General features: G+C 29.5%; 1 protein-coding gene across 1 annotated transcript in view; it reads right to left on the minus strand.

Annotated features, from left to right (window-relative positions):
- The window catches only part of LOC131849156 (uncharacterized), an 84,494-nt gene that overhangs the window by 45,988 nt on the left and 22,089 nt on the right, over nt 1–16,417 (minus strand). The window contains exon 4 of the mRNA XM_059199154.1: nt 15,966–15,999. Coding sequence (XP_059055137.1) covers nt 15,966–15,999 — 34 coding nt within the window. The remainder of the gene's footprint in view (nt 1–15,965; nt 16,000–16,417) is intronic.

Here is a 16,417-nt window from a genome sequence, read left to right on the forward strand (position 1 = left end):
TCTATATATATTAATAAATATAAGACTGGTTAAAAGATGAAACATTTTTTGGAGAACTATCAGCTATATCGAGATGATATATTTATCAACTTCGTTGGGATAATTTATCCACTTAATTAAACCAAAGACAATAGTTTTTAGATTTTTTGTTTGTTTATTACTTAATTTATTTCTGTGCGATATTCTCTGATGCATTTTTGTAGTAAGTTTCACTTAAAATTTTGTGTTTTATGTATTAAAATCAGTTTACAAACAAATGACAAACACATGGGGACAATTTCGCGGTCTCAGATAGTATCTAAATAAAGTTTTGACGTAATATGAAGTCACTGCAAAAGTTGTAGTGTGATACACACGAATCTCTACATTAGTAACATGTAATTATATGTATAATATGTAAGTAAGGTAGTGATCCTTTAGCTATATAGTATTATAGATTGTCTAAAGTATTTTACATGTAATTTCTATACATCTCTTGTTACACTTATATTTTTTTCTATTAATGTTGATCGACAACTCCTCTTTTGAATTCTGCCAACGTGCAGTCGGTCAGAGTGATATGGCAGTTAAAATTCAAGTGGACAAACGTGACAAAGTCATAAAAAACCCCGACTATTCAAAGTCAAATAACCTTAATAATACCTACATGAGTATTTATGTTAATAAATGTATATATTTAGCGTCATTCCTAAGATTCCTTAAAGGGTTAATATTATATCATTTGTTTATTTGCTAAAAACAAGGTTCTAGGCTCGCAATTGATTTCTAAAAATGATGCTTGATTGTTGCTGCTGCCACCACACATAAAATAGTGAATTTATTTTATGGAACCGTATAGACGTCTTTGTGTATTGGTAGAAGAATAGTCGTGATTATGATTATGCTATTTCATAGTTATAGTAATAACAGTTCTTCTTCTTCACTAAAGTTGTCTGATTATCTGGATGGCACATTAAAAGTATAGGTAAAATTGACGTACCGAAATAGCAAAATGTTCTATTACGTATTTATTTATTGATATGAGACTTGTAAACTCATGCCAATTTCGCTCAAAATTTTATTTGTGGCAAAACTTAGAAAAATATTGAGACAGGCCAGTGAGTTAGGCCAGTGCGAGTAAAATAAAATGACCGTTAAATATTTGTTCCATTTTTGAATTCCTTTACCCCTGAGTCATTCCTTAAGCAACTTTTTACTCAATTTAGCCACGCGTTGTACACATTACCGTGGGCATTTCCCGTGACCATCGCTCTTATTGTTTGAAAATAAAAAGAAATAAGTGCCTTTCCGTACGCGGGAGACAATGTAGAGTCCTCTGCCTGCCAGTGTTAGAATAACAATAAAAACCATGTCGCTTTTATGTTCTAGGAGATTAGGTAGATAATAAACGGTATAATAAGACATATGTTAAAGTCGACAACTTAATGAGCGGTTAGGTAACAATAAACTAGCTACTATTTCGTAATGAAAGTATATTCTCTGCTCTATTTCGAATACGTTGGAATATTTTACAATATGTCTGAAAGCCGTAGACGTGAAAGGCAGATGTGTTATAGAAATACATATACTTAAGTACTAGCCATCTTTATGTGAAGATTTTTCTAAAGTCCACATGCATTTCATATTAAGTGAAATATAGGATAAGTTACTAGATTTTTTATTATCGATTAAGTATTTTAGAGTTTATACATTATAAACTTATATAAAATCAAACTATTTAATATTAGTATGGAGAGGTATAATTTTCATGTCACCTTAGGATGTAACCGCAAAATACTCTCTGTAAAATAATAAAAAGTACTCTATTACCTTAAGTTTGAGGAGTAAATTGCTTTGACATCTGTGTCCATGTATAAATACACTTTGTCGATACGCACTGTCTAGTAAGTTAACAATTAAGAAGATTGAAAAATATTACAATCGGCATTAATTAGGGCAAGGACGGAGGTGATGAAAACTGACAATTAATTGAAATATTTAGTACAAATGAGCACTAAAATGTAACTTCCAAAATGTATAATTAACTAGTAGACATATAGTGCTCGAAATTAGATCACAATTAATTTAATTAGGAGAGTGAATAAGAGAGAATGAGAGCGTTGTGACCTAAGGGTTAACTACCCCGACTTAGATCTAAATGTCCTGTGTTCGTCGTCCGACGAACACCAAGAACTTTGTGATAGATAGATTTAGATATAAAATTAAATCGTAAAATAAAGATAGATATAAAATTATAATTAGATATAAAATTAAGACGAAAGTACGGTCGCTCCCCGCAAATGCCAAGTGTAGCCTATCCTAAATAAACCCAGAGAAATGGCATATCAACGTAAACAGCTCCTTTTGGGAGTTTAAGAGAGATGATGAGTGAGATGATTTAAGTTTGAATGTTAATATATATAATACTAGCAGTGCCCGCGGTTTCACTCGCGTTAAATAACAATATATAAAAATCAATAAAAAATATAGCCTATATGTTATTCTGATGCATCAGCTATATTACTGTAAAGTTTCATCAAAATCCGTTCAGTAGTTTCTGCGTGAAAGAGTAATAAACATCTATACTCACAAACATTCGCATTTATAATATTATTATATATATATATATATATATATATATATATATATATATATATATATATATATATATAAGATATCAGTAATACCAAAGGTAACATATATATAACATATCTACTACAAAGGAAATTGTTTAGATACATATCTACTCTTTTTGACTACATACTAAATATATCTGACATTTTGTATTTAATTATGAAAGTAATCAGTAAATGTATTATTTTGTTCGATATATTTGTAAAAATATTCACACTAACATTTCATTTTTCTATATGAGATAATATATAACGATGCCAATTTTACTACTTTATACTGTACATTGTACAATATTAAATTACCAGACAATTGGAATAATTAAATAACATGTGAACAATGTGCAATATTTAATTATTAAATTGTAGGGTTGCCATAAGTGTTAATTTAATGTGGTTTCCCTCGTAATTTTCTGCCTAATTGCTTTCCCTTTTACATTGCACATGTAGCTTTCTAGCATCACAGTGTGTGGTCGTCTACTGCTACATAGTACAAAAGAAACTAGGTAGGAAATAAAGCTCTTTTTATAACATCTTTCTTTCTTTTATCAGAGGGTTGTAGGTAGAAGAAACGGTACGTTACGGACAGAATTGTTATCTAAAATTTCTACACGTAATCTAAATGAGGTTAGATCATCGTTAGACCGAGTGGATAATGTTTTTATTGTTATTGTTTTATATTTTTTGAAAATAGAACACTATTTCTTATAAAATATAATTATTGTATAAATTTGAAAGCTAATTATTTACACCTCATATCGGAGTTTATAAAGGAGTAACCACAATGACAAAGTAACAAGATACCGAGATTTGTGGTGAGTGAACAGTGGCCAACACCCACACGCCTCCATGTGTTATTTTCCCACGTTTCAATATTTATGCACAGGTATCTAACACACGCCCGTCTCTCTCACCGTCCTACCGAAAAGAGAGACAGTAGCAATGTTGACACTATGTCCAGTTTCTGTATGCATGATCACTCCCTCAGGACCCACTTCGCATATCATTCATAATGGAATTTTAAACGATATATTTGAACATTTCTATGTAAAACAAGTTAATGGTGTTTATATTAAGATCTATAGGCCTATTTTTTTAAGAATTTAGCTTATTGTATTTTATATGATATGCGACGAAAAAGGATTAACATATACCATCATCATCATTATTGCCATGCCTTTATCCCATTTGGGGTCGGCGCAGTATGTACATATACGGTAAATACTGGCCAGCTTTTACAATGTCTGCAAGTAAATAAATAATGAAAAACATTGTTAAATATATTCGTACATACTTACTTTTAATTAAAATAACTAGCCACCTCACTTAATTTACTTTTGTCAGGATAGCTATATGTACCTATACTTATCATCAATCATATATTTGTTCTAATATTTATGTAAATATTAGAACAAATATGAATAATTCACAATCATACTCCAAATCCAACCCCTAAACTCGTTCATATAGAAATCATTCTCCAGCTTATTCATTTAAATTTTTTATCACCATCTCTATCATCTAGTCTAGTAGATTAAATCTGGTACATTTTATAATGTTATTAATATTGAACATTAAATAGAATCGATTTTTAAAAAAATAACAACATTAAAAAGTGTATTATTACACTTTATTATTACGAGTATGTTAGTCATATGTATGTTTAAGATATTCAAAATTTAAAAGATACATATATTCAAAAATATAAAATATAGGTACAAAATAGATATCTAGTATTATATATTACTAAGAACACATTGGCACTAAATTTATATACAAATGCAGAAATCTTAGATTTTAGAATTATAACAAAAAATGGCCATGTGCGTGTTGGATACGCTTTAATAGGATTTTGTAGCCATTGCAAGGTCTTTATTTTATTATTCATACTCGTGATTCGCTATTAAAAGAATAAAACTAAAATAATTTTGCGTTATCACTTAAATTCGCTTGTGTTCGCTTAAATTCGATTGTATTGTGATGTTTCATAAATAATAAAAAAAATAAGATGGATATTAATTTACATCAATAAAACATGTTTATCGAACATATTTAGTCATTGTTGATTGAAAGATAATTTAAAATTAGATATTTCGTGATCTAAATGAACAGAGACTTATAACACTGCTATGACACAAACTTGTACGGGCAAGTTTTGGCAGGCCGTTTCTTTTAGAAATAGTTAGTATTCCTTGATCATACAAATATGTAATTTTAATCTTTTCAATGATGGAACAGGCAAAGATCCTTAAACCGTACAGCCTAGTCTACTAAACTTGAATCATTCATTTAAAAAAAAAGATATAACAAGATTATTTTTAATTCAAGCAACGGATTGTTAGAGTGTGCTTGACTAACATATCTTTTTCTAACGTGAAGATAGATTATATTAGGGGGACTGATATAAATTGCCTTTTATCTAAAAAAAGCAGCGAAGTCACGGGTGGATAGGTGGTAAGTAAAACCTCTTTATATGTATGTTCCGTGAAAAGTTATCGTATATTAAATGACTTGAATACCATCACGTGCGATTGTTTATAGACGATAGGTAGTACGTATCTAATGGTCGGACCAATTTAAATATTTCAATGTAACAACATGAAAGTAAATTGTTATAAATATGTAAAAGACGTAGCGTGTGAGTGAAATTACGTCTCTGTTTGTAATATGAGGTAAGAATAATATTGAATTATGTATAAACGATATCCTTATTATTTTATATATTACTCAATTATCATATAAAATTAGATTCTTATTCTTATCAATGTGAAGAGAAATAATTTCAATTAAATGACTGTATAAAGGTAACAAAGATACATATAACGTAGGTTGTTGATTAAAAATAGATTATAAAAAACTATGTAATATTTAAAAAAAAAGAATGCAAAGTACGGATATATATGTTTGAAATTGATAACACAAGTAATTAAGGTAAATAAACACTATGTTTACACTACACTACTCTACTATGGAGTTGACACTACTCTCATGAGAATGAAATTAGACAACAACTGGTGGTTACAGTTGTAACGATAGGAATTTAAAAAAAAGTGGTTTTCCAGTTATTGTACTAAAATATTTTATTCTATGTGACGCGGGCCTCAAGACATCGGACTTGGACTGATCATTTGGCTTGTTGCGAGTTATCCTACTTTTATATTGGTCTGTCAAGTCTTTATTCTAGACATGAAAAATTAAAATTATTAGCAATTCTTATTTCATTACTATAATATTGTAAAATATTTTGAAATGCGAAATATTTTGAATCTATTTTAAGCATATCTGCAATCTATATACCTATTAGTGTATGTAGTAGTGCATTTACTGTGCCGAATTAAGAGGTGGCTTATCGCGTTGCTTATCAGTATTGATTACTTTATGCAAATTAGGTCACTATATACAACTCAAGTGAAACACGCGAATTAATATATGCACATTGAATATTACAATGTGTTATTTCTAATACTATTAAAATCAAAGTACGAGTCCGAAAGTCTGTTTACACACGAAAGTTATGAACAGATATTGCGAAATGATTTATTTTTATAAACCATAGAAATGACGTCAGTTTAACCAAAACCAATCTCCGTTCTTTTTAAATTACATACATTAAGTGCTAGGTTAATTATTAAGTCAATCTGTATTGGTAAAGCGAAGTTTTTGATAATGAGATGACATCGCGTCTGGATGACCATCACTTTGGCGACTCGTTCAACTGGTTTTTCATCTATATGTTTAATTACCCTGACATTAAGCTAAATATATTTATTGGCGAAAGTCATAATTCTATTAAACTACTGGTTGTAGTCTTGTCAAGTCATCAAACCTATTACTATTGTGATCTACATAAAGTATGAAAAATTTCAAAAGGATTTTCAACAAATAACCATACGCTGTAATTCCATATTATCATCATTCTAATTAGAAAATGTATTTCTATGTCTAATGAAGAAAAATAATCTAGTAATAATAAGATATACATATAAGTAGGCAACATACATTAAAAAATAGTGGTTATAGTTCTGCCTGGAAGTCAAAATCACTCTTATTATTATTTTTAGGGGTGAAAAGGAGTTGTGGCAATTATCTACCTTATTCGTAACCAGAGGAATATACTCTACAGATCAGGATATATCCAGTCAATGCCACAAACATTTTGGTAATGTAACTGTATACCGTACGATGACTGTACGTTTGAGTTTCTATACATCTTCTATTCATAGCTTCAGAGCTGCGTGTAACACTGGCATGTTGACATATTACAAGCCATATAACCGTATTCTTGTAAGATAACAAGCAAAAAACCGAGTGCACAATGTATTTGATTACATCTGCGGTATTACGAGCCGTTCGGCAGTGATTCGCTGTAAAAATTAAGCCGTCCACAGCCATTCGGAGGTCATTGCCGTCGCTTGTCTTGAAGGCACCTCTTCTATCTGGTACGAGTCTAGCACTTACATAGGTATTTTTTTAGATACAGTTTAAATTTATGTGTTGTGAAAACATTTTGACACGGACGGTTGATTTGGACGGTTTTACAGTTCCGTGATGAAATTGAAGATTCCCACATATACGGGTTTGTTTGTTCGACAGTCTGTTTGTTGTATTATGTTATCTTTTTAGTATAACTTCAATGGTAAACATAGATGATAGATGGCGATGTTCGCCTATGCATTAACCTTACATTAACAGCAACACTGACATCACGTTATCATGCTACATTGGTGGTATTCCTTATTAATTTCCATTTCAGGGAGTAAGATGTCGTGCCCTGTTACTTCGGCTATAAATAAATAGGTATTCTATAAATGTAACGGTAAGAATAGTGAAATTTATTATACTACAGAATATTCCCAATTATACTTCCACATACGAAGAGACGACAATTATATTTGTACTGAATAAGAACCAAAATTATACAGAATGTTAATATAATTATTATTAATAAAAATAAGGATTATTATTATTCGCTTTTAAAGAATAGAAATAAGGTTCAATAGGAGAGATTTATGAAGTAATATTCTGCAATGTCTCCCATCTCTCTACATTCACACCATATTCTGTTCAGGGAAGATGGTTGCGGGAGTGCTATACAGTACTAGAACATAGCACTTTAACAATATACATATATATCATTATTATTATTACATAGTATAAAATAAAGTCGCTGTCGCTCTCTGTACCTATGTATGCTTAAATCTTTAAAACTACGCAACGCATTTTGATGCGGGTTTTTTAATAGATAGATAATTCTAGAGGAAGGTTTATATATATATATATATATATATATATATATATATATATATAATACATATATATCCGTGTGAAGCCGGGTTGAGTAGTTAGTATATATAGCTATACTATAGCTTCAACAACTCTCATTAATTGTTTTGCGGTAGTTTGACAAACATTGACGTTGATGATTTACAAATAACCCTTAGCGCATCTTAACAAGACAGCCTAGAGTCTTACATTCTTCTGCTGCTTACCACTATTTCATACTGTTTTCAATACCATTCAATAAAGTTATATAGGTTGTATTAAATTCTTGGGATACCATTCTATTTAATGAATTTAATAGTTATTACGTCTTAAGAAAGGGTTAAGTTCGATATAAACTCTATTATTGTGCCTACTTTTAAAAATAAACACTAAATAATACATTTATTGTAATGACGTCCGGACCCATTGGTCCGGTCCAACCACCTGACGATAGACGTTTAAATATAGACACAATACACAATAGGCCATTGTATAATCTGTGATCGAGTTAAATGCCACAGAAGATACTAGTTTTTGACCTTATGTCGTCCTTGGGGATGCGTGTTGTTCTCATATACGGGTAAAATGATGTTTAATTCTTTTCTTATCAATTAGTAATGAATTATTATATATTTGTCAAAAAAATGCAAAGAAATTATTCATGGGGTCCGATTATTTATATGAATAATATACACTTATTTAATATAGGCATTGACTACAAGTGTATTTACCAACAATCCATATATACTAATAAAGTACGTCTGTTGTAACGGTTGAATGAATGTTATTGAAACTTAATATGAAATTACATAGTATCACTAGAAGTAACATAGGCTATTTTTTTATCGTAAATAAAAGTAGGCGAAGGTGTGAATTATAGCTAGTAATACAAGAATAGGAATCAGAAAATTAAAGAAAGTTGAATTTATAATATAATAAAATCTTTACCTTACTACATAAAAAATCAATTCGATGTTGGGTGACTAGCGGAACGTAATACACAGTGCACGAGAAGGTAAATTGTATATAAAATACGGTGTCAAGTCGTCTGGCCAGCATCATTAAATACTTTATATATGCTACTGATATAAAAAAGAAACATCTCTAGTCGTGGTATGATAATGACCTATAATGCTGATGATTTTGCTTATTACGTTAATTTGATTTATTAATTACCATTCGTTCGAACATTATTACAAACGGTTGCTTGATTAGAACTGGTTATTTTTCGGTATCACCGTCTCATTGGTCCGGTTCTGATATTGCAGAGATACACGTTTTTCGTCTGCAAGAAATACCTAATATATGATATAACGACATTTTGTTTATATATATATACTATACTTAGCTGACCCGCGCAACTACGTCTTCGTTACATTTTCAACATTGTTCATTGTAGCTTCGCTCCTATAGATCCTTGTGTGATATTATATAGCCTTCCTCGGAAAAAGGACTATCCAATACGAAAGAAAAGTTTTAAATCGAATCAGTAGATTACTTCGAATATCTAAAGTGACAAACTTTACCTCTTTATAATATTAGTATAGACATAGATAAATTAAGATTAACATATTTTCAGGCTAATACTGTAGAAACAGTAGAGTCAGGTACAGATAGAGTCTATTCTATCTAATATCTATCTACCTTCATAAACCACAACAAGCAAAATAATATTTCCCAAGAAAGACATACAAATAAATATTGTAAAAAGAACGATACGACGAATTAAGTATAAGTAATACTCAAGCTGTCAGCAAATCTGTTACCTATATTTGTCAATTAAAGTTTTCTAAAAAAGTAAATTTCGACCATGTCGATAAAATATTCGACAATGTATAACTGTGAAACTGAAAGGAAGCTCAGGCACAAAAATTAGAATTAATGTCTTGTGTACAATACTTTAGTCGACTATTCTACGATTGCGATGAGTGATTTTAAAACTATTATTTATTACTTGTGGTTCGTGTTAATGACATAACTTTCGTCCCGAATTCATTCATATTTTTAGTATAGGTACATATTAGGTTGGCGCTTGCTTATTTACAGACAAGACAGTTTACTTCTGTATTGATATAGAAAATTGTAATGTATAACATATACTTTACAAATTAATAATTTTTATATCTTTTTCTAACCAATAAAGTAATATAGAAAAAATATATAACGTTGAACAAAGTAGCGCGAGTGTTAACAGTCATACTCGTAAAATTAAAATTATATGCGGAGCCAATAAAATAAAGTTAATTATTATTTTATTGAATTTATATAGTTAATATAACAAAACATCCGCAGGAAGGTTGCCTGATACCAATCGAAGGAATTAATTACTAATAATTTTGGCGGGTCAAAGATAATAATGTAAAAAGGATGTTATTAACACTGAATACGATTATTATCTTTCACATATTAATTTGGTTGAACTGTTTTCCGGGATTTTTGATACGGTTTCCAAGTTCCTTTTCTAATATAACATATTAATTATAACTACAACAAAACTATATAAAATATTTAGAATATATACATGATTATGTTAATTCAATGCCAAATAAAGCATTCAAGGTTAAAATTAGTTATTCATGAGTTAAATGAGAACGTTATTAATTTTTTGGTGCTATCTCCGTATTAAAGGACTCCCTTACGAGCACTTCTTTTTATCCCAAACATATAAATGAAGGCTACTATGTTATCACAGCTAATTATCTGTGTAAAATATGGCAAGTGTTGCTGCCTGTGTTGTACGCAAGTCCTTTTATGAGCAAAGACTTGTACATATATATATACCTAATAACAATTATTAATTAGATATATTGTAGTAACTGTGCATATTTCCATTTAATAAGCTCTTCTTAAACACATTACAATGTTTATTACGGCATACATACAATTTGCTATGTTAAATAAAAGTATAATTCTTTTTAAATACTACAAAAATATTTTACGTACCGTTTTAGCCTCATTATATATTTTTTTTTATAATGCAGCTATTACATTTACTTCTTGGTCTACTGGGTTTAGGTCGCGAACAGTGAAATATATATTTCTAACGTAACTTTGTAATAACTAACGCATTCATATAAATATAAGTAAAGATTTTTTAAAAGCGATATTACCACATTCATCATTTGGCAACTATTGATCGTTTGATGATTATTTAGCTATTTAGTTATGATTATAAATAATATAATCCTTATCATGAGAGATTGATTTATATTAGCTTTTATTTCTACAATTTGGAATTGTAAATAATATTTTTTGTTCAAGTAAGAACAATGTTGACTTTTATAGAGCTAAAGTTACACAAACTTGTGCCATATTTCAATACTAAAACAAAGTTGTACCATACTTCAAATTCTCCATCCAGTAAAAGTGTACATAAATAATCCCATAACTGTAATTTCAAGGCCATATTGGCTCGAACAAAAAGCAATTTTGGTTTTGCAAATATTGAAAAGGGCACAGCTTCGCCTTTTTGTTAAGTTAAAACCTTTGTTCGAAGGTGCTAAAAAGAAATAAAAAGATAACAGATAAAAGCGACCGGAAGTATAAAAGAATAGTTATACGTATGATAAGAAGGCTATTTCGAAGGCTTAGGTGGTATAATTGATACGATTATTCTTCTATTTATGTATTCGTTACATCGGGTTCTAGAATAAAAAAAGTTTTTGAATTAATATCAATACTCTCGAGAGGTAGTTATAATTAGTACAGTTCATTAGTCAATCGGGTCTCAACACGAATAATTTTATGGTAAATAAGTTTTTTCCAGTGTCTCAGAGTTAGTGATTACGGTATGTGCAACCTAGACGAAAATTCGGGAGTGGTAAATGTCTTTATTTACCATAAAAAAGACCCCATTAATTAAATTATATTTAGCATATGTGTTATGTATGTATTTATGTTGTTTATTGATTCTGCACACTGCCACCAATAATGTGGATGACAAATATATGAGCTTCCGATAGTTTGTGTCTTAATCAAGGTTCACAAAAAAACTGTAAATATACTGTTTATAAGTATAATCACTTTTTGTATTTTATGTGTGTAATATATCTTATCTTATATTACGTTATATTCAGTGCACTCACACTAAATAAAATAATTTAATAAGTTTACTGAATAATTTGTAATATGTAAAAATACCGTATATATTTATTATTTACTTACTCATTCTTAAGAATGACAAACGAGTTGACCGACCCATTAATAATCACGTTTATATGTGAAGAATAACGATAACGAAATATATTCTATGCCTCATAAATTATATCATGTTTGCGAATTTAAAATCTATTTACAACAACGTCAAAACGCCTAATGGAACAATTCCATAAGAAAATCGTAGCGATATGAATTTATCAAACATACCTACAATATAGCTACAAAGTTAGCGATAGAGAATCAACATTGTTATAAACTTTTTCTACGTCTTTCATATAAATTTTGCCCATGAAATAAAACTGTTATTTGTAATTATAACAAATTGTCAGACTAGATGTATGTTTTTATAATTCAATTCACGTATTGACAGCTTTACATTTATGTATATACTTGTGTTACTATATTTTTTATTTACCAAGGTTTTAAGGTAAGTACATGTATTTGAGAATAAAATATACGTTAAAAAAGTGGTTATATTTCTACAGATAAATATATTACTTGAAGTTAGAAATGTAGTTAAAACAAAAATAGTAGTTCTTAAAATATACTTGAAGTTATCGATAATTATTATTCAATTTAACTAAATTATTACTTAATATAATAAGTTATTAATAATATTTAATTACTAAGCGTCTTGTAATACAAAAGTAATAAAACGACGTTTAAAAGCCTTTGGTTAATAAGTAACATGAGTATTTAACAACCAATTAAGCTAAAAATATTAATAAGTATTGTTACACTTAAACCTATATTATTAATTTTTCATTCATAGGTAAAGTATGTTTTACTAATATCCTGGCATATAATTAAAAAAATATAGAAATATATATCGATCTATAATCTATGTACAAACAATAGCAAACGTTACCGCAGACAACCGGTAGACGTGAAAAAGCAAAAGAAACCGAAACCGGCTCAACGGTCGAAAATAACTTTGTTATTTCGCAATGAAATATTGTTAGCATAGAATATAACACTACCTTCCTGAGATCAAGGGAGCCACTGTCTTCGTATCACATAAATCACTGCATGTCAAAGTGTTTGTATGCGGGGGACATTGCGCACTTGATGTAGTGCCCGCACGGAGGTTTTGTCGTTACTGAAGTGAAGAGGTTTCGTTCGAGGCAGTAAGCACTCGTCCCAGGTACGATTTTCACGTTGTTATTATACGGCAGTGTTAAAAAGATACATTTTGTATAAAGAAACTATACCATTCGGGTACCATTATTAAAGGTGTGGTTATGCTTACTAACAACACTGTATTAACTAACGTCCACCACGGGAGAAAGAGATGAAATAAGAGTGATTCTGTTATACAAAGATTATACGAGTATAAATTAGGGTAACTAATGTTTATTTGTCTTTAATTGGCCACCGTTAAAAATTAAGTTTTAGATATAGTATAGGTCAATGATAAAGTATTGTATGTATTCTATTCTACATCTATATTCTTATAAAGTGTTTACTACGCTATTAAATACATATATAAAGTTTATGCACTCAAAAAATAAGTATTGTAATAGTAAAATAGTGTATTGTAGTATACTATTGTGTTGATATTGATCTAGTAATATTGAAGTTTTGAATGTAACAGTAATATACTAATTTTTATTTATACCCACGCAATTTATTATATAATATTTTTTATTAATTATACACATGCAATTGTATTTGTTAATTTCAAAAAGTGATGCTCACATTTTACAGAAAGTATAATTTATTAAGAAAAAATCTTTTTATTCAGATAAAAAGAATATAATGACGAAAAACCTGTTACTAACATACGTTATCGATAGTTTTTTAGAGTTGAACGTTTTCCCATGTTTCTCTGTACTAATAATGGAATGATATGAGTACAAAATTATTCTGATATGCCTATTTTTTAGTGACACTTATATAATTATTTGCGAAATTAATACAAATGCATAGGTTGAAGATTTATAATGCATGTCAATTTGCTTTACTCTATGTTAATGACGTCACCGTATTAAAATGTCAGGCATCGTGGAATGTTGCCGTCTCTCTCTAACGCGTTATTCCCATAGGGGGCTGATTCAAGGATACGGTGCACTCCTCAGTTCACTGCTCTTTCTACTTGCGCCGAAGCCTTAATTCCACAGACTATTGGAAAAATGACTTATTTTTTAAATTCATGTTGACTGTTTGAGGGCGTCATGGTTTAGTGATTTAATACCTTGAGTCAAACTCCAGCCATCGTGAATTCGAATCTAATGGAGAGAAAAAATTTTTTGTGTATTTTTAAACATCTGACTGACTCCCTAGTGACGGAAACACCAGTTCAACAAATTAAATTAAACCAAGAGACAAATATACCCACTTTGCTGGGTATATCAAGTATTGCGTTAACCACGAAGATTCGACTCCAATGTGGGTTACTCCATCTTACATATATTTTAAAAATATTTAAGATGAATATTTATAATAGCAAAGGAATTCATCTTTATGTAGCGTAGGAACATTTTGGACTGTACAAATGTAATACAACTCTCTATTCATAGATCATTACATATTCTGGTCCAGTATAAGTACATAATGTTCAATATTTGAATCATTTTAAATTGTATAATTCGTATATTATAAAATTTACAATTCTATGTATAATATGTATATATTTATAAAAAAATATCTAATAATTATATCAGTTGTCTAGTGCCCTTAACACAAGCTCTGTTTACCATGGGACTAGATGGCCTTGTGTTAATTGTCCAAGGTTATTTATTTATTTATATATTTCACATTTAGAATATGTAAAATTTTGTTTAATTTAGGTCTTGAATCCAGTCGATATTAATTTTTATAAAACGAAATGCATACGGTCAGTCTGATGTAATCGACGCAACTTGCTGCATTGTGGTTTAGTCATAGTACCCACGAATTTGGTTTATAATTTGAACTATACCATAATTTTAGAATCCAGATTGCAACGAAAACGCACGGTAATAGAAATAGAGATAAAGTTATCGATAGACAGATGCAAATAATACAGTCAATTTTATTTACTACTAACTATTCCCGCGACTTCGGCCGCGTGGAAATTAACTTAATTTTTCTAAAATAAAAGTAGCCTATGTTACTCCTTATTACATCAGCTACTTGCTAAAAAAAGTCCCGTCAAAATCGGTCTAGCCATTTCAAAGAATAGCCGGAACAAACAGATAGACAGACAGTCAGACAAAAATTGTAAAAAATATTATTTTGGTGTATGTACTCAGATGTCATATAAGATAGTAAAAATTAAACTACGTCAAAGCTACGTAAAAATTGTGTAATTGAGCCAACCATTGTGGAAATAACATCTGTAACACAGGGATTCCCTAGCACAGATGTTACGGCCTATAAATTAGTGATATTGTGTAATAATGAATAAATATATTATTATTATTATTATATACTGTATTTATATTCATATGCATGTAGTAAAAAAGTATATTACAAACAGACACTTCAATTTTATTTATATGATAGCTTGTCATCCATTGAGTTAATAATGTTGTATTATATTTTTTCTTCTGAAAGAAAGAAATTCCATATTTGTTTCCAATTATATTTGTACAAATACAACAAGCAATTTTAATATATATATATTTAAATATGTATTATATTTTATCGGTTTTGTTAATATTTTGTAGAGCTTTCGAGTGCGCGCTTAAAGCACGCGTTGCGGCAAACTCAAGAACTTTCTATCCAACTGTACAGTAGGCAACCTCTTGTTTTTCTTTTCTTACAACTAACTTAACATCGGCCACTTTTTATGTCGACAGCTGATGCGGTGAGTCGCGCCGCAATTTATTTAATGGCATACGTAAATATTTGGTCCCGGGTTCGAGATAGGCGTAATTTATTGCTACTAATGAATCGTTTAACTAATCGATTCGGAGTTTTTTTATGTATACCCTTAATGTTTAGTGTACGTACCTGATCTTCGGTGCGGTAGTCGACAATCTCGCTTCTGGAATGAAAGTAAACAATACTTCTTTAATGAATATCGTTATAGACAAAGATGCTTCTTATATACATTATTGTAGATATATACGTATAGTACCTATATATAGTAGTAATTGTCGACCTGTCCCTATCTAAGATTTCGATTTTTTTAACTATTTTATTATTATTAAAATAATTATGTTTTATTATTTTACCGAAATTAACTTTGTAACAAAATTAATATTAATTATGAAAATAATGGGGACTAGGACTTTGATTTTTATATTACATAATTTCAAAGTGTTTTTTTTATTTAACGGTCATTATACATATTTTCTTTTCTAAAAATTATGATGATAAGTCAGTAATTTGAGAGTGTTTACGGGATATATATTATATAGCAAATGAAACTTGAATGGAGTTGGTTTCTTCCAAATTTCAGA

This window comes from Achroia grisella, unplaced genomic scaffold (assembly GCF_030625045.1).
Source record: "Achroia grisella isolate CSIRO2021 unplaced genomic scaffold, CSIRO_AGI_Agris_v1 utg640, whole genome shotgun sequence".
Taxonomy (NCBI): domain Eukaryota; kingdom Metazoa; phylum Arthropoda; class Insecta; order Lepidoptera; family Pyralidae; genus Achroia; species Achroia grisella.